The 26,009-nt window shown below is 44.1% G+C and overlaps 1 protein-coding gene across 1 annotated transcript in view; it reads right to left on the reverse strand.

The window, feature by feature from the left end:
• The window catches only part of pdlim2 (PDZ and LIM domain 2 (mystique)), a 53,220-nt gene that overhangs the window by 14,930 nt on the left and 12,281 nt on the right, over window positions 1-26,009 (reverse strand). Inside the window, exons 3-6 of the mRNA XM_083783227.1 lie at window positions 17,239-17,390; window positions 11,240-11,309; window positions 10,269-10,420; window positions 8,658-8,721 (exon numbers count right to left, since the gene is read on the reverse strand). Of these exons, the coding sequence (XP_083639353.1) occupies window positions 8,658-8,721; window positions 10,269-10,420; window positions 11,240-11,309; window positions 17,239-17,390 (438 nt within the window). The remainder of the gene's footprint in view (window positions 1-8,657; window positions 8,722-10,268; window positions 10,421-11,239; window positions 11,310-17,238; window positions 17,391-26,009) is intronic.

Below are 26,009 nucleotides of genomic sequence, written 5' to 3' on the forward strand. Positions count from 1 at the left end.
GTATTTTTCTACTTGGCTTTGCTGTATGCTTTAAAGTCCGATAATACACACAGACACAAACTTCATACGGTAAACACAACATATGTTCATTGCGAGTAAGCTCTAACCCTCAAAGGTCATCCATATATAGAAGCATGACTGTCCAGCGTTCTGTATTACAATGTTCAATAACATATGGCTTAAAGGAGCAGCGATCTTTTGTGATGCCAGTGATAATGACAGACATGGCCTCCCCCTCTTTCCCTCCCTCCGTCTACCACTCATCATGGCCACACACCATCAGACAGCGCCTGATACACACCATATGTACAAGATTAGAGGCCTGATGAACAGTACACAATAAAATCCTTAGTGTTAATTTAGGGTCCATTTGCTTCCATTCATACAAGCTCAGTTAAATTAAGCCCAAGGATTTAACTGTGCAGAGATGGGGATGACAGGATGGCTGTAAGCGTAACTCACTCTCTGAGACAAGGCCCCGTTTCGCTGAGGCTACAACAACGTCCTGCAAAACATCTCAACCTCAACCCTGCGTAAACATACACAGCCACTGACAACACTAGTGAATAACACTACCTAAGACTTGTTTGTGCAGTCTGTCTGTACAAACACACAGCATGACATAATCTCTAAACTTGAACACATAACCAATGTGTGTAGATGTTAATTGTGTGGCTACCCTCTCCGCAAACCCTCTCTCCCACATGGGTGTGTGACACACGCTCAGTGTGAATACCTTCAGATTCCTGAACGGATTCACAAAGCCATCTCATGTGATAGTGAGAGATCATATAGGTGGTCTGAACCCAGGGGGGCCACACTGCCACCAAAACGGCACCGATGATGCAGTGCCCCGTGTTATGAATTCAACAGACCTACCATTTATTTATCCAATGGAGTGAGTCCATGAGCAACACATTTTTCAGCCTTATTAAATTCCCCACAAGGCTCCAACTGGAACAGCATATCAAGCTCATTAAACATCTGGATCTCGTTATATGGTTGGGTTAAAATCGTTGGACTTCACGATACATTTTAATTTATGATAGCCTGTATGCACCCGCTCATACAGTATACACCGACTGCACCGTATTACAATTAGAGCTGACTGATGCCAGATTTTTGGGTCCGATGCAGATGCTGAATTTGGAGAGTACTAATAAAGTTTATACAGATGTTTTGACCTATATTAGAAATAAACAGAAATAACATTTTTTTAAATTCTTAGTCCTTAATCCTATTCACATTCTTTCATAAATAGCCCATTTACAAGCTCACAGCGCATTGGGACGTGTTGTGAGCTTGTAGAGCTGCTAATTATGAAAACCTTCCCGTCTGTAGCGATATACCCAAAATAGTTACGCCTGGTTGAAAGTGGCCAAAAAAAGTCAAATAATGACCAATATATATATATATCGTTCTGGGCTCTAATTACAAAGGAGGGTCATTATGGATAAAACAAACAATCAGGATGAACACATGTGTGCTGATCACTGGCATTGGATTATAAAAGCTATGTTCATGTGTTGAAAGGGCTAAATGAGTGGGGCAATTCTTGTTTCACAGCTAATCCGTCAAACTCAGAGGTGATACTGCAGTGCTCAATTTCAAAAGTACCTAATGGTTAACGAGACGGACAGTATCTCAGCTACAGTAATTATAGGTGTTCTATATTAAACAAGCTGACAGAGACCACCTGGTCTTTCTGGCTCTCTGGTTTCACACAGAGGTACAGTAACAGTGCTGCAGCATAATTAAATATTTTAACACTGAAGTGTAGCCTCGTTCAAATTTCATCTACTGGCTGGAGCATACATAAATCTCAAATATCAGCAGGATAGACATTTATGGCGGTGAGCTGTGGAAGAATCCTTCTTCTCCGAGTGTTACCTGCGGTGGCGATTTTACCAGCTTAACAATTATGATTTATGACAAACAAACAGAGCCATAGTAGTAACCATTATCCCAACACCCGACTGGGTGTTGTCCTCCGTAAAACTGGAGGAATATATGCTGGCGTGTCATGTTTTCACTGCCGTGAATGCACCATGGGCCAGTTATCCACACATAGTTCCCCCGACAACAACTTATGGAATGCTAACATACCATTCAACCACCTTCATAAACAGCCCCTAAACTGTACTGCCTAAATAGGCACATCTCTCCTGGCCAACATTCCCCTAAAGCCAACAGGGCTGAGCGTCCCCACGAGTGCGCCTGGGGGCCTGGAAGGCCAGTTTGCTTTTCCACTTCAGGGGAAAGAAAAACATACGCGCTGATCAATCGGTGGGGATGAGGAGAGGCATGCTGCCCAGCCAGGGGCCACAATGAACCCCTGGGCTTAACGGCCGGTCGTCCACGTGAAAGGGCCTTGCTCTGTCCACTCACAGACCTCACTGTGAAGAGAAGAGACGCCCCCTGCACACAAACACACACACACACACACACACACACACACACACACACACCATCCCCTGCACTGGATCCACTTGCCCCCGTCAGACAGCACGCCATCGGTGTGCCAAGCCAAACAACAGCCCCGCTCCTGAAATAGCACATCATTTCAACCATCGTCTTCTCAGTCGATGTGTCTGTGTGCAAAGCTTCGAGTGGAGACAACATGAGGAGGTTGGATAACACTCCCTGATCTGGGGGACAAAGACCAGAAATACTCGCAGCATGTGCAAAATGAAATATGAAAGTTTTACCATGTACCAAAAACAAAGCAATATTTCTATTTCTTGAATGCCAGGCCTCCATTTCTGTTCCACAGTGATGACCACAGCTTTGCACTCCAGGCCACCACAACCTCCAAAATAGACCAGGATGAAACCATCGCACGCTGGCGTGCAGGCTGGCCTGCTGTGAGCTGGCCAGCCAATAGGGATGTGTGGTTTAGAATCAGTGGTTCCCAAACTTTTTTTGCTCAAGAGTCGAGACCCAAAAGACGTGCTGTGATCTTGTAGATCTGCTATTTTCAGGAGTTCAGGAGATTTTTGAATTTCTTGGATCTTGTGAAGATTTCCGAAATTCTCTGGAGAAATGTTTGAACTTTCCATTCAATTCCGTGGGTTGTATATTTAATAGGATGGTGGAAGGAGGGAGTGTTGGGAAGGGATGAGAGGATAAAGGGTGGGAAAAGGCCCACGCATACTCCAGTTTTAGGTGATAAGCTGACCACCGCAGTGGTTGGGAAACTACAACATGACGTCACTGAGCTGCGGTGATAAGAACTCACCGCTCACCCTAGCACTTATCTGTTGTTACCACCATCGCCACGTTTACCCTGGCTCGCTCCGGTCAATGTGATTGGTCTAGAAGCACCCAGAGGGAGGCGGGCCCACCTAAACCTCTGTTTAGGTGATGGACTATCACAATCACAATTTGCATTCTCAATTTACACAAACACTCAATTTAATGTGTTAGGAGGACATAGTTTGTGTTTACACTAAAAGCTGGAAAAAGGACGGGCTAGCGCCCCTCAAAAATCTCACCCGTGTGAAGTGTGGGGCGCTCTTATCATCATACGTACGTCATCATGCATCATCTCGTTCTGGCCAATCACAATTTGCTTCCTCACTTTTGTCTTCAATGTTTGTGTTTACACACTTTTGTGTTTGTGTTTTGGATACAGAGTTCAATTGAGTTGATTTTGTATGGCTTGAAATGCATACTTGATTTGTTTGAAAAATCAATAAAACTTTAATGAGGAAAAGGGAAAAAGGGGGGGAAATTTACATTTACTTGTGACCCATAAAAAATGGGATTGCGACTGACAAATGGGTCCCAGTGTTGGGAAATAGTGGTTTAGATGGATAGATGGACGGGCAGAAGATGGATGAATGCTTGAACGGGCTTTTGTGTAGTTGCACTGCCTTCTAGATGAATTAATTACACACGGATAAAGACGTCAGAGCTACATGTCATGCAGCCATGGTGTCCCCACCCAGTTCTGGCAGGGTGAGGAGCACTAGTCTGTTCTGTATGGGCCCCACATTGACTGTCACCGTGCAATGACCAGCCATCCTACCGTAGGACAGCTATTTATACAGCAACCACCCTGTCCTCCGACACAGGATGAGGCAGCCCACCAATGCAACCCTCAAGAACCTCAAAGTACAGCAACTAGAAACCCAGACTGCGAGCCTGGTACTAATGGCCTGGTGATGGGCTGTGTCTCGTGAAAAGCAGTTTGGTTTTGGCCCTGCTTGTCCCCCAACAGGGATTATGTTGTGGTCACTCCTGATGTTATAAACAGATGCTCTGCTCTGCTGTGAATCCTGAAGGTGGGCCTTCCAGCTCAGCTACAGGCTTCCAGGAATCTCTAGATGGCCCTCCTTTTTGTTGTGGTGTTGAGCCAGAAGATACACTCTGCTAACCCATAAATACAGCTAGTCACGTCATGCCATGACAATATGAGACTACAGAGGACAATGTTGAACCTGCTAAAATTGCACCACAACAACTTTAGTCTATTAAATGGAAACCATCCGTTGTCTGTTATATGTACAGTACACAGAAATATGCAGAATCTGACTGAATCACTGACTCCCAAGTTCACGGTCAAGACTTTATTGTGCCAAAGAGACATTTGAGATCAGAAGATCAGTATTCACTTAAGTGCATTTCTATCAGGACAACTCGCATAGCTTACTGATGATTATGACATGGCACTAGGTTTGGTTTTAGCAAACTAGATCTGATTTTATGGCTCACTGCTGCAACTAGACTTTGGACAGGGGTAACATGATCCCCCAATGGTAGATAAAAGCAGAACTAAACAGGTGGGGAGGAGTGGGTGGAAAACTGTAGCAGGAGATTGGCCTTGATACTGTAGTAGTGAGGTTGAGTGCACTACTTTACAGTATATAAATGGTTGACACTGAAGTGAGTGAATGATGATTACTAGTTTTTCTTGTAAAATCCCACTACCGAGTGATCCTATAAACCATAAACTAGTAAGTAGTTTACAGTCCTAGTACCTACAGTATGAAGTACTACAAATAAAGTCATGCAATGTACTTCCTCTTTTGTTAAGAGCATACTACAGTACTTCACTTAATCTTTAACAGAATGAAATATTTTCCAGTACAATTAATCTCTGTAGTCACTATGCATACGTAGTTGTTAATAGTTTTGGACTTCTGGGTCTGCCACAAAGAGGCATTGCTGTATTAGATCAGCCTTGGGGCACAGCGGAGGGGCGTGATGGCTTAAGTACAATTTGGGAATGGCAGAGGGCCTCCCTAGTGTCCACTCTCAACTCACCCATCCCCCTGACTCCCACCCAGTCTCCTTCAGCTTCCATCACACAACAAAACAGCCTTGTGGTCCTGAAGGAAAGGCAACAGCAAGCCTTCCCTGCCATCACAGCCACTATTGTCCAGGGCATTTTCTCAGGACATCCAACACCCCCGGCAAATGGGGGATCCTATTGCGCATCCCTCTCTCCTCACTCAGGGAGCCAAAACAGGGGTGGAAAAGCCCTTTACGGTGCCTTTCAGAGACGCAGATCACCTGATACAGCAGCACTCTGCACCTCTCAGGCAGGACAGAGGGCCTTGTTAGGGAGGCCCTCAGCCTGCACATCTCACTGGGGCTACTGTGTTGCTGCCAGCCAGCACAGCAGCACAACGGTATATGCACGGCAAGCCTCTACATGGTTTGCCTACCGAACCTCTCTCAAAGGCCTCCACTCACTAATCCAACCACCACGGCAGGAGGCTGAGGCTTATGACTAATGTTTATTTTATTTTTTTAAGAAGGGAGATGTCGTGTGGAAGATGAGACTCGGGCCAAAACTTCACTCCCGTCCACTAATAGGTTGTTGGGACACTGCTGAATAGGGAGGCTGACGGCTTGTAGAGAACAGAGGGAGCTCTCCAAAAACAAGCCCCGGTTAAAGGAAAACACATAGCGGATGCTGTGGTCTTCAGACAGTTTAACCCAACTGTGTGCGAGTGTCCAAGTAACACCGCTTCGACATTTCAGACAGCATTCCTCTCAAAAAGAAACATATTAGTGGGTATTTACTCCAAGCCACTGACTGAATGAACAGTCCAAGAAGAGAAAAGCAAAGTCAAGTTGATGTTGGAGTGGAGGGAAGAAGGAAGGAATGCAACATCTCCCAGAGGATATGGATTCCAACACTCACGACGACGAAATGAGGTGAAAGAGTCAAATGCTATTTAAAATGAAAAGCAGGAAAACAGAACACCCCCACCCACACCGGAGTGCTGAGCAAAGGTTCCTGGCCCTTTGGCCGACCTGCCTCCCTAAGCACCACAAACATGTAAGGTCGGCCCAGACATCCAAGGAGCACGTTAGACGGTCATTGTGCACTCCCACAGGCGCTCTGATAAAGCTCTCAGCCAACAAGATACAGTAAATCCCTAATAGGCTCCACTCTACTGTCAGCCGAGGGCACTTGGCTCAGCTGGGATGTAAGCACTTGAAAAAGCATGCCGTTGAACATCTCATAACCCCCACATGTCATTCTGATCCGTCTACAGAGCGGCCTGGTCAGGAAACCGATTCATATCCGTACGTGCACCCACCCCCCCAAACCACAACCTCTTGGAAGGAGACAACATGTCAAGCACATTTACATCACAGACAATATAAAAGCAGGAATCTTTTACTGCATTTGAAATTGTTGCCAGAAGCAGATTTATCTCTGTCAAAGAATATTTGATCACTTTTATTTAGTGCAATGCTCAACAAAGAATACTAGGAGATCAGTTAAAAGTGTTAGAGGAAAGTAATGATGGTGACCTGGACACTAGATCCTTTGACTATATGGACCCAGTCAAGTCATAATTATTCTGGTCTGTTCTACTCATTGTGCAAGAGGTGAAACTTTGGCTGATGCAAGCTGCAGTACCAAGAGGTCAAGTTTTCAATTGTGTCTCTGATTTCCATTATCGTGTAAACAACAAAAACAAAACAATTCCCACAACCAATTAAGATGTTTCTAAATGTCTCTTCGAAGACAGCAAGCAGCCCCTTAGATGGAAAACGTCAATGTTTTTAAGTTCAAGCCCATGGTCAAAGGGGGCATATTTATCTAACTTCATGAAATAACCACAGTACGACAGTAGTGATAAGAATGATAGGAATTCCTTGAGCCATTAAAATGTCCTGTATGTTTTTCCTGTCCCGTCGTCATGTCCCATGTTGTGCCTTCAGTGGGCCGGGTGCTTGAGACCAAGCGTTTAGGCATAGCTGAAATATCTCATGATGAACTTTCCCACAACATTCTCTCCCGCTATAAGTCCCTGAAGTCTTTCCAGGCGCCTTCTCCCTTCTTCCTCAGTCTTGTTCCAATAAGCAGTAAATAAGCAGAGCAAACTCGGGCATCAATAGATAACCAAAGTCCATATTGTAACCATTTAGAAAGACAGAGGGAAGTGGTATAAATGTAGCCTAAACGAAATTGGTATCCCCACCACCAAAAATAAAGAATAGCAACGTAGACGTTTTTATTCTCTAGGTGATTGACTAAAACCTATAGTTTGAAATGTCCAAATAACATGTTTTCCATCTACAATTCAAACTCTTTAAAAAATGTATGTGAATGGGGTGTAGATGCCCGAGTGGTTAAGGCACATACCACATATAGGCTCTGACGCAGCCTGACAGCAAGTGACGGGTTCAATTACCGAACCCGACAGACCTTTCCTGCGTGTCACTTTCCCCAGTTCCCCGTCAATCTCCACTGTTCCATCGAAATAAAGGCAAAACAGACCAAAACATATTAAAAAAGCACAAAAAAAAAGAATGTATGTGAATATAACTATATACGTTGAAACCAGATTAGGTCTTTAATGAGTCACTCTCCATGCAGACCAGTAAAAGGTTAAGGCCATTGTTTCATTGTAAGCTAATGGTTTTCATCTTTGCAGTAGGCTCAGAGCTAATCACTGCCAGAATGTTGTTCAACAGAATGTCACATCTTTTATATCATTGACCTTTCAGTTTATACACTCCCTGCCTTGCCAGCATCCTCTCTTTCTTCTAAGCCTCAAAATATTGTCAACAACAAATTTGAAGTAAATCATTACAAATACCAAAGTAAAAAAAAAAGGGTTTTTCTTGCAGACAAGGATACCAGCGGTATATAGCAACATGAATAGTCCTCTCCCAAAGCCAGAACTGAGGACTGAAGCTCTAATTAGAGATGTCATATTGATGCATGGCCAGGAATTGCAGCTCCATAGACAATGAATGGGAGAATGAAATTTGCGGGCACATATGACATTTGTGTGAAATTCTACATCCAAACGATGTTTACATAATGGCGGCACTGCCTACTACCCTAAACCAGTAACTGTACCATAATTCAGAAAAGAAGCCTCCTGATTACTCACAGTCAAATCATGGCTTTTCCACGAAGGTCTGAGAACCAAACATTATAATTTCTTCTGTAATTAATGTTTTCATTGAAAGTACAGGGATTTGCCGGGATTCTCTTCATTCGTTAGACTAGAGATCATACTGTATGAGGCATACATCAAAATATTAAGGGACAGGACAGCAACATAAATAAAGTGACATGTATATTCCAATGTCATAAAACTCACATTCAGCAGTATTGGGAGATCAACACCTATATTACAAACTGCAAAATTATGAGAAAATAAACAAAGGAGACAGACCTGTGACAGAGGTCTGGATAGCCTGTGACTCCTTTCGTCTGGAGACCAGGGTCGCAGCTGGATGCTATGATAAATGGGAAACATGAGTCAATCAACTGTGTATGATAGCTCATTCACCGTTGGTTCAATTAAATTACAGTAAAGGTTATTGAAATAAGATTTATCATAACGTATACAACAAAGAATATTGCACAATATTCAATGCCATTTACATAATTATGTGTAGTGGCTGACCCATTAAAACAGGAAAGCATCCATGTCATTTTAGATTTTAGCACTAGCTATTAAAAAATAGCAGATACATACAAGCTCACCTCTGTGAGCTTGTGTGAGAACTACTGATTTAGAAGGCATTTGTAGAATAGGCCTCAGGTCTTATTGTAGCAGGGAAGGGAATCAGATGGCGCCATTTCCAGTCTGCATAGAGTGGATTTGGGGCTTGAACTGTGACCTACAGTACAAAATGACCCATGAGATTTCCAAAAGGGTATACAGAGTGAAAGAGTGGTGAACGTTCCACATTCTGGCCTTTTGTTGGTGTGAATGAAAACAGTGGAATGTGATATCCTGTGCATATCCTTTGTTACTACAGCACAATCCCATGGCTCCACTTTCTGTCCGTCGCTCTTGTACCTATTCACTCTGGGCCTGTTTTGGAGTCAAAGGAGCACTTATTGTAACATGCGGTCCATACGGTGGTTGTCTAAACAGTAGTCATGTTTCTAAATGGGATCCAATGGTCTCTCCATCAAGTCTTTGATGAGAATATGAGCAGTAATAACAGTGACAATACATTGAATGTATTCTGCAAATAATCCTCTCATGAGGACTGATAATGATGCATCTTTTTAAAATATAGCTATATAAAATATAGCTATATAAGGTTAATATTAACGGAACCATACAAAGCATCATACTTGGATGTGTAGTGTATAGATGAATTATGATAATACGATATTATGATAGCGCCATGATAGGAGGAAATAACTCTTGAGACATGAGTTCCAGGTGAAGCTAACCTGTGGCGTTTACAACATAACAGTACAGTTATAGCCAACCTGCCTGGAAATGTACACAGAGGGAGGCGAGGCGGAGCCGAGCCGAGCTCAGTACCGGAAGTCTCATGAGACGAGACTTCACCTGTGATTTCCTTAAAGTCCTTTTATCAAGTCAGTTGGGACACTACCACTGTGGAGTGAACAGATATCAGATATCTGCAAAAAGATGCATTTTTGAGCAGAATTAATAGGCGATTTAGCGATTCACTCGACCACTCCTGTTCTAAGCTGCGGTGGGACTCGGGAGATTGGACAACACTGACCAATATGAAAAAGATCACTTGTACCAGTCTGTAGGGGTTATAATAACATCAGAAAAATGTGAGAAAAAAAAACGGTTTTAGGCAGAATTCACCTTTAAGACCAACACACCCAATAGGCGCAAGATAATTTGGTATTTAGATAACGTCGGAGCATGGTCTAAAAATGACAACTGCGTCGGTTGGAAGGTAGCAGTGGCATTGGCGCTGCCCATTTACGCCACCTTGCACCAGTGCTCTTTTTTAACACTTTGTTTTATTTTGCAGATAAACTAAACAGAACAAAATAGTGCCTTTTGTTGCTGGTTGGTGTCAGCACGTCTCTTTTTCCATCAGGGCTGGGTGGGGGCTCAGGGGAGTAGGGTCCGGGAGAAAGGGAGGCTGGGCTGCAGATGGTGTATTCTCTATAGTTCTGGTTCTCATCTCGACTAACCAGCACCGCCTCCTGCATGACAAGAGTTTAATTCAGTTTAGTTCAGAGTAAGCTTAATAAGTCGAGTAATATTGAGTGTTGCCAAGGACTGGGAAATAACACAGAACAGGAAATTCAGGGGGGGAAAAAGATCGTACTAAATAGATGAATACAGTCCAATACAGAATAGATGCATTCAGAAGATGTACTGTATATGATTTTAGGCACGCGCACGCGCACGCACACGCACACACACACACACACACACAGAGAGAGCATGGAAATGGAAAATGTAAGTAAGACCTTGAGAAATTATTTGCAGAGGTCAAACAGTCATCATGGAGTAAGAGAAACCGGGCCCAAGGAATTGTTATTCAATACCACCATATAGCTTGATGACAGTCTGAGTCACACAAATTAAGGCTTGTATTCCTGATGTGCTACCAATGGGACTCCACTTTGGTCCTACAGTACATCCCAATAAAACACAGGAACCTGTGCTGACATATAACATTCTCTTGGATCTTGTTAATCCTTCATAAGCAGACAGGTCTCATAATATAAAGAAATAATGAGAGAAAGGAGAAGCAGACACTGAATTTGTTAGCCTCTAAGGCATAAACCAATTACAAAGCCCCATTAGGACAACAGGGACACAAAGATGCAGTCGTTTAACAACAGTGATGGTAGGAAACTCCATTCTGGGCATACTAGTGCATGGAAGAATGTCTCCATTATCCAAATGGTTGCCAATAAAACAAACTAAATTAAACACACAAGAAGCCAGTGTTCACAGAGAAGCCCTACGGTACATCATCACAGATGTGCCCATCATTCAGAAACCACACTGACCTGGAAGCGTCCGGTGAGCTGCTCTGGTGTGCTGATTCCATTGGTTTGTCCAGGACTGGCAGGCTCAGGTCTGAAGGGATCGAAATACAACAGGGCTCAATTGAATGCAAACACTGATAATGTGCACAGCAACGCTTTGACATCTCAGCTTCATTCCCATGTGTGGGGTAAAGCCAGAATCATTTCTGTCTGCACAATGTCAAAGACATTAGAAGACCCAAAGTCAACTCAGGAAGCCGATATTATCACATACTGCATGCAATTTTAACTTGTCATGGCTAATGCACAGATTTTGCGGAGCAACACCGAAATGGAAATAAATCAAGACAATTAGTTAGTAGTTAGTTAGCAACTAAATCAAGACAATATCTTGTGTGAGTATCGTAGGGATGAGTGTTGCGGTGAATGCTAAGTAAGAATCTTTTCTCAAGTGGAAAAAATATGGAAAAAATATCCTAGTTTCGCCCTCAGCTAATGTGCTGGAGAGTGGGGAGCATAACCAGCAGTATGTTGTTTGGATTCGTACACTATTGCACACAACAGGTACAGCAAAATACTAAAATGGAAAGCCCTTCTTCAAGAACTATTCAACGTCTCTTCCATGTTTCCACCCAGGGCCTTTTTTCCATTTTTTCACTGTGCTTTCTTAAATAAAAAAGCATATTCTGTAAGCAACTCCATCATTGAATTTGGAGGGGAAAATGTGGGCAGTGTAGGAGGCCAACATAAACAAATCCAGTGCCCCCCTGGCTGCGGGACCAGATTGTGCCTGGCTCTTGGTTGAGTCAGGGGTAATGGAGGCACACAGGAAGGACCTGGATGCCTGCGGTAAATCGCCCAGAAACACACCTCTAGTGACGCTGGGTCCTCATACTGTATACCAGTGATTCGCAGCCTTTTAAATTTCAAGCTCCAGTTTGATATGCATCAGGCCACAGACTGCGATTTGATACGATTTTTATCGCTCCGATTCTGATCGATCTACACTGCAAAATCCTCAGTTAATTTAACTAATTTGCAAACTGTCAGAATAGACCTGTAAGGGCTATTTGGTTCTTAAAGATTGTATTTTTCCAGTTTTTCATGTGTCTATGAGGTGACAGTACTTCAATAGACACCCTGGAGTCGTTTTTATGTGCAATGGTGTATTAACTTTGTATTTAGGGTTTCTTCCTGGAGGCTGAACCCTTGACAGTGAAACGGGCCAATGAAATAAACCTTAATATAGTGACACCACACTATCAGCCCCTCTCCTAACCCCTCCCCCTTTATCATACAACTACAGCTGTGGGTGCGGCTTCAGTTCAGGTGGATCACCACCCATCACCACCCACCAGGCAAACCAGGCAATGAACTGGTGGGCGTGTCCACATAAAAGCATGATTTTAACAAATACTGTACACTTTTTGGAAAATGTTCTTCCCCCTTATATTATAATAATACCTGATGTTAATACCATGTTTTAGGGTGGAAAAGAATCGTGGCACTCCATCTTTAACTATGAATCATTTAGGTGAAACTGTCAGTGTCACTGCAAACCAGTGTCACTGCAATCTCATGAATGTTCATTTAATTCTGAGCATGTACATTTTGTATTTATATAGAGAACTAGAACTGCACTCTGTCGAGTGCCTACTTGCTTGTTGCACACAGGCCTACTAGTGCGCAAGCAGAGCGCACAAGAACTGTCGACCACTACAAACTGTCAAATCTCAGCTTCTCTGTGAAAGAACGTTTGAAATATTGAATTATTAGGTTTAGCTATTTGCTACGTACCTAGTTTTTGGAGGTAAAAAAGTAGTATTGTAAAAAGTAAGTATGGTAAAAGTTTCTATCTATAAAATAAATACAGTTCTATCGATTTAGAAGTGTCCTGGATCCCTTTTTATTTTCTCAAAGAAAAATAAATCATCGATATTTCTTTTATTAATACGGATGAGTGACGGCTTTCGATGGTGACGTATATGTCGATCAGTGTCGGGTGGATTAAAGGAAATGCCTCTATGTATATGCATTTGTAAATTGATTAGCGGTATACTGTGGTTACTTTGCGTTTTCCCCGTTAGATGAGTATGTATCGTAGCAGCATATCACGTCAGGGTATAACTGGTACAACTAGCTCTCAATGTCGGGAGGATTAAAGGTAATGCCCCTATGTATACATGTATGTAATCTGGCACCACATATCAAGCACAAGTAGTCATTACATCATACACTGGCACGACGCATACACATCAAACGGCGACATAAGCATCGAAGCACTGGACGAAAACTATTACTTGCGCGCTCTGCTTGCGCAAGTAATAAAGCACCGAAGTCTGACGTCACTTTCAGTAGAGGGCGCCAATCCACAGGTTAATGTATTTTTTTATTTGCATTGAAATCCCCATAGGGGGATTTTAGGTCGCTTCATATAAGAACTGTGTTTGAGAAATAAACCGATCATCCCGGCCTTTCTGTCAGGTGGGTGGCTTTGTGTTGTTAATGATGTCCATTAATATTTGATGCAGCCAGTTTCTGGAGAAAATGGAATTAATGTGGCCGCAAAACCCTTGAAACTACAATGATAGCAATGTCGCTGCTAATATACGTCACGCCCAGCTGTCAACACATTGCGTTCCTGAGATTCCTCGTTGACGTAAGCTCAGCTGACTTGACTCGTAGTAACGATGAAACATTAAATATCAATAAAATAAAAATAGCCACCCCGCCTACCCGGAAATGTAGTCTCTGGGTTGTTTGACTCATTTCTAACTCTCATTTTGTTACTCTTTGGGTATATTTGTACATTTCCACCTTCAGTCGATGCTTCATATCCTTCAGTGAAAAGGCCGGGATGATCGGTTTATTTTTCAAACACAGTTCTTATATGAAGAGATCTGACTACAATCCCCCTATGGGGATTTCAATGCAAATAAAAAGTACACAAACCTGTGGACTGCATGGCGACCCTCTACTGACAGTGACGTCAGGACTTCGGTGCTCTATATGGCTAAAAGTGGGAAAACTCTATTTACAACAGGCAGTCATGAGGCACCACTTACTGTAGGTGGCATATTAAAAAGGCCAGGCAGAAAAGGTTACTGGCTGCTTTGAATTAGGAATTGGGCCTAGTCGGAAAATGCTCATCGCAGCATAAGTTCTCTTGAATTCCACTGGTGATCTGGAACGGTTCCAGTTGCTAACACTGGACAGCAGGCTCACACAGGAGAACGTTATGGTCTTCAGACAATGAGAGACAAGTCCGAGTTAAATGCGTTAAATGAGTTAAATCCGTTGTGTCTGACCTCTGACTCCTGGCTACAGGTATCCTGTACAACAGCAGATGATTTAGCACAGGTTAATAGGGAATACCCGTCACCTTTCACCGAACCACAGAAAGGTGAAAATACTGGCCTAACTTCTCTGGAGAGCACATAACAGAGGTTTGAGTAACGTCTTGGCTAGATATACAATCTTTGCTCGTAGCTTCTTAGATTACTTCTTAGTATAATGAAAAACAATGTTAGTATAGGGCTGCAACGATTAATCTTACAATTTAATTTAATTGACCTCTGATTGGTTGAAATAACTATCTACCTGTGTTTCAAAAGAGCATGACAGCACAGCTAATCAACATATATACATCAGCTGGGCTGATCAGACGGACTCTTGCAGAGCAGAGCCAGCTACATGGCTAAGCTAGCAGTTTGCTGCCGTACTTGTAGTAGCTAAATTAAAATGTCTTAAATACAATGAGATTGAGCCAACAGTTAAGTTTTGTTTTGTTTTAGTCTGAGAGAAGTTGTCTAGCGTGGCTAAGTAAACAAGGACTCCGTCTCTGTCAGACAGACCACATATTTCCAGGATAACAGAGATAACACATATTGCAATATTGAAAATAGAGTAGCAAAAATGGACCGTGAAGTCCGATAGGCGTGCAACACAAGAGTTGAGACGAAAAACCATTTAAGTCATTGGGGGATAAAAAAAACCATTTATCCTCAACCCTCCCCCAAAAGTCCCATCTGTCCTCCTGACCCCTTAGCCATAATTTATGGATAACTATGGACTTAAATAGTTCTTTGTCTGAACTCTACTAATCAATTTAGGCGTTTAATTTAGAAATAACTCAATGTGTTTATATCGATAGATTCATCAATATAAATAATAATAATAAAGTACACTTATAATACATTCACTAGAGTAATTCACTGCCATTCAGAGTAATCATAAGAGAATGAGAGAATAATCGATAGATGTAGCCTACACTGCAACACTGCACAAGACGTTACAGTAACACAACAGAAAAGAGCCATCTCCAGTGTGCGACGCCGACTACACACTATATATATATCCAAGAGGTCTTCAGATGTTAGCAGCTGCAAAGAGCCATCTCATTACAGAGGCCAATAGGATCACAGAGTGAGAACCCCCGGTCTGGTCAACATGACATCATCCACAAGGAGGTCAATGGACAATGGATCCCAAAGACGTGGCTGTGAACCAAGCCTGACTAAAAAGCATCAATGACAAGACACTGATGGTAGAGTTCCTTTGTGTGACAAAGAAGCCTGCAGTTGGCAGCGTCTGGGATGAATGCGTTATTGGATGTGTCAGCACTAGAGCTGTGCCTCTGTAGCTAGCAGCAGACACGCCTTAAACCAACACTATCCTATTCTGAGGACAGGCTTAATGCCTGCCTATTCTGAATTTCTGATGGGCGATGGCAGCTCTCATGGTGCCACTGCTCTTTTGATGGGGACAAACTGCCAACCAGCTACTGAATAAAATAGTCAAAATACTACACTGTTAAATTAATATTAGGGGCCATTAGTGCAAAGATGTTTGCAAGGTTAATTGGCGGGGAAAGTCTTGAGTCCCATTAAGATCCCTGCCAATGGACACATTAACATAAAGGTCCTTGCCACTGAAGACAGTGACATGAAGGTCCTTGCCACTGGAGACCTTCTGACCGGGCACCTATTTTGGTGTTGGCATCATGTTATGCTTTAGCTATTGAAAAATAGCAGATCTACAAGCTCATATCGCGCCACCAAGTGGCGCGATACGAGCTTGTAGGTCTGCTATTTTTTGAAAAATCAAAGAACGACTGACATTTTTAGAATCTGATCTCAGGTCAGAATGGGTTTAATCATACCAGTGTGTGTCCAGTGGAAACCTCGTATGAATCTGATCTCAGGTCAGAATGGGATAAAGACTGGGCCCAGGGATGTGGCAGTGCAGTGCTACACAGTGCCATTGTCTCACTGGGCAGGCAGGGAGTCACAGTGTTGTTTCTGGCAATGAAGGAGACATGAGGTCAGCAGGGGAAAATCCACTCACATGGACAGCGGGTATCCAAGGAGGGAGTGTGTGCTTGTGTGTGTGTGTGTGTGTGTGTGTGTGTGTGTCTGAGAGAGAGAGATAGAGAGTGTGTGTGTGTGTGTGTGTGTGTGTGTGTGTGTGTGTGTGTGTGTGGGGGGTTACTGTACGTGACAAGAAATGAGAATATAAAGAGGAACTTTAATCAAAATGCCAGGAGAGACCAGTCTCATTTCTAGTAGCCAGCTGCCTGCCATCCATCTAAACAACGTTTTGGCAAACCTCAACACAAACTTTATTTACTGGACGATGGCATGGGAACAGAGTATTTTGGCATCGTAGCTCCGATACACATTGGCATTTCCGTTGATTAGCATCGCCCGTTTGTTCTTGGGGAGCTTTGGGTGGTAAAAAGAAAATATAAAAACAGCATATGAAACGGAGACATATGCTGAGTTTGTCCATGCTTGCCCAAGCATGGACGGGCCACAAACCCAGGAAATCGGACTCATATGGTGTTAATATGGTCTACTACCACAGTGTGTAATAAACTGTATGAAAAGGAACTAGCCTATGCATGCAAGCTTGCTGCCCCAGCATAAACTGCACATCACCATGGCAAGAATGAATCAATATGTAAACATCTATGCTCAGACGTCTCTGCATGCCCACACAGCTGCGGGCCCTGTGTGTACCTCTCTACCAGCAGCTGCAGCTGGGTTTTGGAGTTCTTGATCTTATTTTGGGCTTCAACGTTCAGCATTTCGGCTGTGTTCTCTCCATTGATCTCCAGGATGACATCACCGGGTTGAAGGGCTGCCTGCTCTGCTTTGCTGCCATCGTTGACCTGTCAAAAAAACAACAACAAAAAAAAGGTATATGAGCTATGGTTTAGTTACCCTCTGAACCCTAGGACCAGGTCGATGCTTTAGGGACGCAATCCATCTGGCAAGCAGCTCCACATCTTATGACTATGCAGGTCATTTGTTAATGGCTGATGTGCAGCACAAAGACATGTTTGAAAAAAAATGGTGATACATTAGGAGTGAAGGTCATTACACACTGGCGAATTAGCGACGCGATATATTCGTGCGAATAATTCGCATAAAAAAAAAACCAATTGAAGTCCATGCAAGCTTCCACATCAGTGGCGAATGTGCGAATGTGCGAAAATGCGACCGTTTTCGCTTTTATTTGTTCGCTCTGGTGTCGTATTTTGCAGAGATTCGCAGGCGAACTGCAACATGCAATATTTCGCATTTTCAGATCGCTTATTCGCATCGCGTCGCTAATTCGCCAGTGTGTAATGACCATTACTGTTGGGACAGTTTTAAACATTCCTTCACACCGATACCAATACTCTCAATATAAAGAGAATATACAGTATTCCCAAAATCAGCACACACTATAGCTCTTCACACACATGGAAACAGGCAAATGCTGGGGTTAACACTAGTGGGATTCATGACACCCTTGGGGAGAAGCCATTAGTGAGAGAGGAGCTGTTGGTTTGACTGCCAGGGCCTGACCTTTGCCCCCTAGCTTCTCCACATGTCAAAGCCAACAGAACGCTGTCTACATCTGAGGGATTTTCAACAGTCTTAGACCTAATTCATACTTACGCGTGATTTATATTTGTCTGCACATACAGTAATGTGATACACTGAAGATGGTAGATGGACTATTTACAAGAACACAGCACAACACGTGAGCTTGCAGATCTGCTACTCACTGGCAACTACTAGAAGTATAAAATCAGGATTTCCCCCCCCCTTTTTTAAGATTTGTTTTTGGCTTTTCTGCCTTATTGATAGTATCAAGTGAAGACATGTAGGAAAGAGGGAGAGAGAGGGAGAGAGAGAAGGGGAGACATGCAGCAAAGGTCGTCATGAACGGGACTCGAACACGCAACATGCTGTCAGGCCAAAGCCTATATGTGGCATGTGCCTTCCAGGTGGAGCGAAATGCCTTCACGACGTACGACCGACGTCGCGACGTATATTTTTCCGTCGCAACGTATATTCGAGTACGTCCTGGCGTAAATATCAATTCGTCCCGGCAGAACGGACTCGTCGCGGCTATATCTACCCGTTTGCGACCTAGTAGTTTGACTATTCTTTTACGCCGCGACAGAACGGGACACGTCACGGCTATATCTACCCTTCTCGACGTAAAAGGTAATTCGTTGTGGCGTGTGTGGACTCGTCGCAACAGAACGGAACTCGTCGCGGCTATATCTACCCGTTTGCGACGTAGCCTAATAGGTTGACTTTGTTATATGCCCGGTGCGCGGTGCCCTGCGCGGTGCCCTGTGCGGTGCCCTGCGCTGCCCTACGCCCACCGCGTGCACCTTGCCGGTCCGCCCTGCGCCCTGTGGCCTGGCACGTGTGCACGTGTGCCAGGCACCTTGCCGGTCCGTGGAGCCCTTCGCCGTCCCCAGGCGACCCTGCGTTCCAGAGCTGTCACCCATGCCCACCGAAAATAGCTGATCTACCAGCTCCTATACGGGATGGCCCGACCCGCGTCTGTGGACCCCTGGGGATCACGGTAGTCCACGGGGGTCCGTCTGTGTGTGTGTGTGTGTGTGTGTGTGTGTGTGTGTGTGTGTGTGTGTGTGTGTGTGTGTGTGTGTGTGTGTGTGTGTGTGTGTGTGTGTGTGTGTGTTCTGCGCAGCCCCGTGCGCACGGGGGTTAATGATAATACCCCCGGGCGGTACGGGTCCCCGTGGACCCTTGGGGATCAAGGGGGGCCACGGGTGTCCACGTTTGCGGAGACGCTGCCTTCATATTAGCCTATACTTTAATAACAATAAGCAGCTGATCTACAATTGACAATTTGACATGTCATTGCGTCGTATTCTGTCTGTCTTTCACGCACGCACGCAGACATGTCACAGACCACCACATAACCATATTTGTATGGCCATATCGTTTATAGGCCTTATAGCTGAATAGCGCCGGCCGTCGGGGGTTCATTTGGTTCCACTTCCAACCGTCCCATTATGGTCAACACTTATGATATGCTATTGCATTCTTCCAACTAAAGATTTAAATATTAATCTGGCAGCTCCGAAAATAGCAGAAGATGTAATGCAGTAAATGACATGGCACGGACTGGCTCAGAAAATCTCCCTGCATCATTATAAACCAGGCCTATACTGAATGTAGGCAATTGAATTCCATTACGTTTGTTTCAATCAACTGAACTAGACCAATAAAATAGTAGGCTAGTATTTATGTTTTTCGTTAATAATAATACTGCTAATTATTATTGAACGGTAAGTACGCTGGTATGTACGCTATGGTACACTATAAGCTTGTATATCTGTTTATTTTAAGCATGCCGCCGCATTCTGTCAGAATCTCGTGTGTGTGTGTGTGTGTGTGTGTGTGTGTGTGTGTGTGTGTGTGTGTGTGTGTGTGTGTGTGTGTGTGTGTGTGTGTGTGAGCAACCTTTACAGAGAAACTGTGATAATGCGTGGCTTGTGCACATAGCCATGTGTGCAACTATAGGGCCTATTCTCGCATGCACCTATAGTTTGAGCGCTTGTGCTCCTATCCGTGCCCCCCCCCCCCCACCCCATGTGGACCCTTTGAGGGGGCCGGGGGGGGGGTCATATGCATTTCTATACAAGGCTATATTAGCCTATACTTTAGCCGATCATCAAAGCTCACCACGCTCATAGCGTCATTTCTGTCTGTCAGTCAGTCAGTCAGTCAGTCAGTCAGTCAGTCAGTCAGTCAGTCAGTCAGTCAGTCAGTCAGTCAGTCAGCCAGCCAGCCAGCCAGCCAGCCAGCCAGCCAGCGCAGAGCACGCAAAATATATAGTGATTGTTTTCTTACTTCTATAACAGCCTGTCTTTCTCATTTTATTGACTAACATTCACTTACATTGTCTTAGCACCGAAATAAACTATTCGTTCATTCATCAATGCATTCATTCATTCTTTCATTCAATTTACTGTTGTATTAAATGTTATGATAAACACTTTATGATTCTTATCTAAAGTACTCGGACCCTCGTCTGGTTCTGGTGTGTGACGACCCGGTTGACATTTCCATGGTTCGGACAGCTGCCAACGATGTAACACTTTGCACGTTTCATTTTTTTACTCAGAGATCCGTTTATCTACACATGTAATATTTTCAGGCAACGGACCTACACATGTCAGCTACCATAAACCACTTCAAGTTATTTTTTTTATAAAACAGGTCGGGAGTTATTAAACCGAACGTGGACGCTGTTCCAGTGTTACAATTGCTGCGCATGTCGGATTAATTGGCATGCATGATAAATGTAACAACGATAAAAAACATCATTAAACATATCGTTTTCAGCTTAAAGCAATTATATTTCATTGAAGCAACTCCTTAGCATTGTTTTCATACCATAGATGTGATAAGAAAATGTAGGGAAAATAAGGGAAATATTAAATAGTATCGGGTGTACCAGTTTGGGCTTTTTTTATTTATTTTTTTTTGGCACCCACCCACCGCCGTATAGGAACGTGACGCGGCTGCACATATATAAGTACATTGCATATTCACGTAGGCCTACAAGTACCTGTTATCAGTACACAGCCTGTTGGATATGTTATTACAACATTAAATTCCCCGAGATGTGCTATATTTGCTGTTATTTTATACCTAAAAGTGATGTTGTCAAGGCAGTAAGATATTTGTACTTCCCAAGGATTAAGGAGATGTTTTTAATTTTTTTAAAGGTTTGTACTTTAATGTTTATTTAGCATATTTAGAGTTATTTTTGCTCTCTAAACACATTGATGCATGGATCAAAAGAAAAAATTATAATACACTCCGCAGAATCCCACAGATTTTCCTCCGGAATCACCGCCTAAAAACATTGAAAAAACGCAGATTTCTTTTTCCTTTAGTCCTCACTGTCAGTCTGTGGAATAAACAAAAGAAATTACATTACTTAAATCGTTGTACATTCTCACAAGCATGTTTGTTATTTTCATATGTTCATGAATAGTAAAAGATAACTGTACCTCTTCTTCCACTTCTTCGTCTCGCCTGGAAAAAAGATCGACCATTAATGTTGGATTATTGTACTATATCTGTGGCTATATTAAAGGCCTTTTATATGTGATCTCACATAATGTGCGAGTCAGAGGCAGAGCTAACGTTACTCAATGATCATTTGCCGACTGATTTATATCACAGCACAGCGTGTGCTGAGAGAGAGAGAGAGAGAGAGAGAGAGTGAGAGAGAGAGAGAGAGAGAGGGGGGGGGGGGGTGCTCCGTTTATTGGCTCTATATAGGCCGTGCGAGACAGGATTATTTTAAATAAATATGTCTCTGTCTCTGCGTCTCTAGAGCTATAACATATTGTGATGTGTGCAGCAGAGGAGGAGCTCAGTGATTGATGAGCAGAGACGCACTGATTGACGGCAGTGAATTCAGGTGGTGGACGCCAGTATAAAAGGGACACTTGGGTGTTTGTACAGGTCGGAGCATACGTCTTGCGGCACGGCACTCTGGGGACGGGAGGGGCCGTTCGCTGGTTTTAGTCCAGCCGACAGCGAAGACAGACAGCGAGGGGGAGTTAGCTTTGAATGAAGCAGGAGGGGAGACTACACTTACGGTCTCCATAGACAGGGCTGGGCAAGTAGCAGGGTGATCGGCCGCCTCGCTCCGCGACCTACGATGACAGCTGACCAAGTTTAAAGAGACTGTATTGTCAGCGCGGCACGCCGGCCAGCTAAGCATCCCCTGGGGAGTTGGACGGCGTCACAGCTCAGACCCTGGGGGGTCCCGCCCTGGCGGCTAGTTAAGTACATGACCAAACACTGTTGTATTATGTCACTATGTGTACATGTAAATAGGCTGGTATTTTATAGAGTGGTTTTATCATTAAGTGCTGTGCATATATGAAATGTCCTGTTATAGTTTATTACCTTTTTGCCTCATTCTATTATTGTTGTGCTTTAATAAAGATTGCTCTGTTATATATTTAAATCCCTTGTCTGTGGTCCGTCCAGGTTCTGACATAGCTACAATTTATAGCAAACATAGGAAACCCACTTTTATTACAAGCACACATGTGCACACATGTGTGCTATATGTTATAGCTGTGCTGTGATATAAATCAGTCGGCAAATGATGATTGAGTAACGTTAGCTCTGACTCGCACATTATGTGAGATCACATATAAAAGGCCTTTAATATAGCCACAGATCATATAGGAATACGAATAGGCTTGGGCACTACCCTACCATCTCTCTATAGTGGGGCACCGACGATCTGCAAGCTCACAACGCGCTGCATGTGGACGCAACACTTGGAGCTTGTAGATGCGCACCACAGATCATACAGGGCGTGTGTTCCAGCTAACCCTATAGCATAACACACACACACAAGCAACAGTATAGACATCTATTCATCATTATTTATTTCAAATCAAAATACAATGTAATGCTGCACCACTGTCATGAAGTTCGCACGCACGCACGCGTGCGACACACACACACACACACACACACACACACACACACACACACACACACACACACACACACACACACACACACACACACACACACACACACACACACACACACACACACACACACACACACACACACACACACACGAGATTCTGACAGAATGCGGCGGCATGCTTAAAATAAACAGATATACAAGCTTATAGTGTACCATAGCGTACATACCAGCGTACTTACCGTTCAATAATAATTAGCAGTATTATTATTAACGAAAAACATAAATACTAGCCTACTATTTTATTGGTCTAGTTCAGTTGATTGAAACAAACGTAATGGAATTCAATTGCCTACATTCAGTATAGGCCTGGTTTATAATGATGCAGGGAGATTTTCTGAGCCAGTCCGTGCCATGTCATTTACTGCATTACATCTTCTGCTATTTTCGGAGCTGCCAGATTAATATTTAAATCTTTAGTTGGAAGAATGCAATAGCATATCATAAGTGTTGACCATAATGGGACGGTTGGAAGTGGAACCAAATGAACCCCCGACGGCCGGCGCTATTCAGCTATAAGGCCTATAAACGATATGGCCATACAAATATGGTTATGTGGTGGTCTGTGACATGTCTGCGTGCGTGCGTGAAAGACAGACAGAATACGACGCAATGACATGTCAAATTGTCAATTGTAGATCAGCTGCTTATTGTTATTAAAGTATAGGCTAATATGAAGGCAGCGTCTCCGCAAACGTGGACACCCGTGGCCCCCCTTGATCCCCAAGGGTCCACGGGGACCCGTACCGCCCGGGGGTATTATCATTAACCCCCGTGCGCACGGGGCTGCGCAGAACACACACACACACACACACACACACACACACACACACACACACACACACACACACACACACACACACACACACACACACACACACACACACACACACACACACACACACACACACACACACACACACACACACACAGAGACGGACCCCCGTGGACTACCGTGATCCCCAGGGGTCCACAGACGCGGGTCGGGCCATCCCGTATAGGAGCTGGTAGATCAGCTATTTTCGGTGGGCATGGGTGACAGCTCTGGAACGCAGGGTCGCCTGGGGACGGCGAAGGGCTCCACGGACCGGCAAGGTGCCTGGCACACGTGCACACGTGCCAGGCCACAGGGCGCAGGGCGGACCGGCAAGGTGCACGCGGTGGGCGTAGGGCAGCGCAGGGCACCGCGCAGGGCACCGCGCACCGGGCATATAACAAAGTCAACCTATTAGGCTACGTCGCAAACGGGTAGATATAGCCGCGACGAGTTCCGTTCTGTTGCGACGAGTCCACACACGCCACAACGAATTACCTTTTACGTCGAGAAGGGTAGATATAGCCGTGACGTGTCCCGTTCTGTCGCGACGTAAAAGAATAGTCAAACTACTAGGTCGCAAACGGGTAGATATAGCCGCGACGAGTCCGTTCTGCCGGGACGAATTGATATTTACGCCAGGACGTACTCGAATATACGTTGCGACGGAAAAATATACGTCGCGACGTCGGTCGTACGTCGTGAAGGCATTTCGCTGTCTCTCGTGCCTGGACCACTTGCCTGCAGCGGGCGCCCCTAAATCAGTCTTTACTGTAACTGAGGAATGTCATAAAATCTCCCTTGTGTCTTTAGTTTTCGATCAAAGTTACGATTTTGTGGAGTTTGTGAACATGCAGTGTTTCACAAGAACCATGTTGTGCAACTCAAGTATTTGGAGGTGCTTCTGTTTTATGATGTCATGCTCATGCATGCAGCGGCATGAGCTTTGATTGGTCTACTTTTAAGTGGACAGACAAACCCCACTTTAAATGGCTTGGCCAACAGCCACACCATAAAGAAATCCACACAACCATACAAACACAAAAGACTAATTATGAGGCTGTTGACTTTGCAGCTCCTTGCCCTTTCAGAGAAGAGCGTGACATTTGCCATCAGCGGGGCTTCCCCCACAATTAAAAAGAGAGAGGAAATACGACAAAGAAAGCAGAACAAAACATACAAAGAGTCAATCAATGGGAATGAAAGGGTCTCCAAATTTCTCTACAGGGAAAATGGCTGCATGTGGGAGAGAGAAAGAGAAGGCCAGTCAACTGGGAGTTTGTCCATTTTGTAAAGAAGGGGGACAGAGGTGCCACGTCTGTGGGCCCTGTGGGTAATTAAGCATTGCATGCCTTTTCTGATCAGGGCTCGCCTGGTTTCACATAAACTAAGAGCTGTGGGATTCTTTTTCCAGGGCCTGTGTCCTGGCAGAAACAGGGGCAAGCCATCTTTGAGGGAGATGAGAAAGAGGGCATACATGCCGTTCCTGTGCCAAGGCACCAACCACCTCAGATGGCCCAAGCTGGGCTGTCTAACCAAAGGAGGAAACTGCATGGGGTGGGCAAACAAAACCGCTTCTCCAACTGCGTTTTACAACCCTCTCTTGGTGATGAGGTTTCTCTCGCTGTTTGAATCCCTGTCACTTCACAGAACCGTTTGATATTTGAGACGGGAAAACATGCTGACACTGTTTACTGGATAGCAGGACCAAAATGACATGGGAATGCCCATTATTCATCAGATGACCTGTTTTGCAAACATAAATTGTCAAGGGAGTGGGGGTAAACAATAAGTGTTTTTGAAGTCAATCCATTTGAAGCACTGTTACCCCTGCCATGGTTTTACATAATTTTGAGGAGCTACCGGGGAAGTTGACCTGGATTTTTCCAGGCTGTGGTGGTATGGAAGGGCAGGATGTGCAGTGGGCAGGCAAGGGTGTCACAGGCATGCAGGGCCCAGTCTGCCAGGGGTTTCCTGGTGATGTTTACTGTCTTCCGTCTGTTCCCAGTGGAAATGTTTCCCTTCTTCTGCACTATCTTCCTGAATTGGAACATTTTGAAAAAGAGCGACAAAAACAACACACACGTGCCAAGACATGAACGTGTATATGACCAGAGGCAGCTATAATGT

The sequence above is a fragment of the Protomyctophum parallelum genome (assembly GCF_964188405.1).
Source record: "Protomyctophum parallelum genome assembly, chromosome: 15".
In the NCBI taxonomy this organism is placed as follows: domain Eukaryota; kingdom Metazoa; phylum Chordata; class Actinopteri; order Myctophiformes; family Myctophidae; genus Protomyctophum; species Protomyctophum parallelum.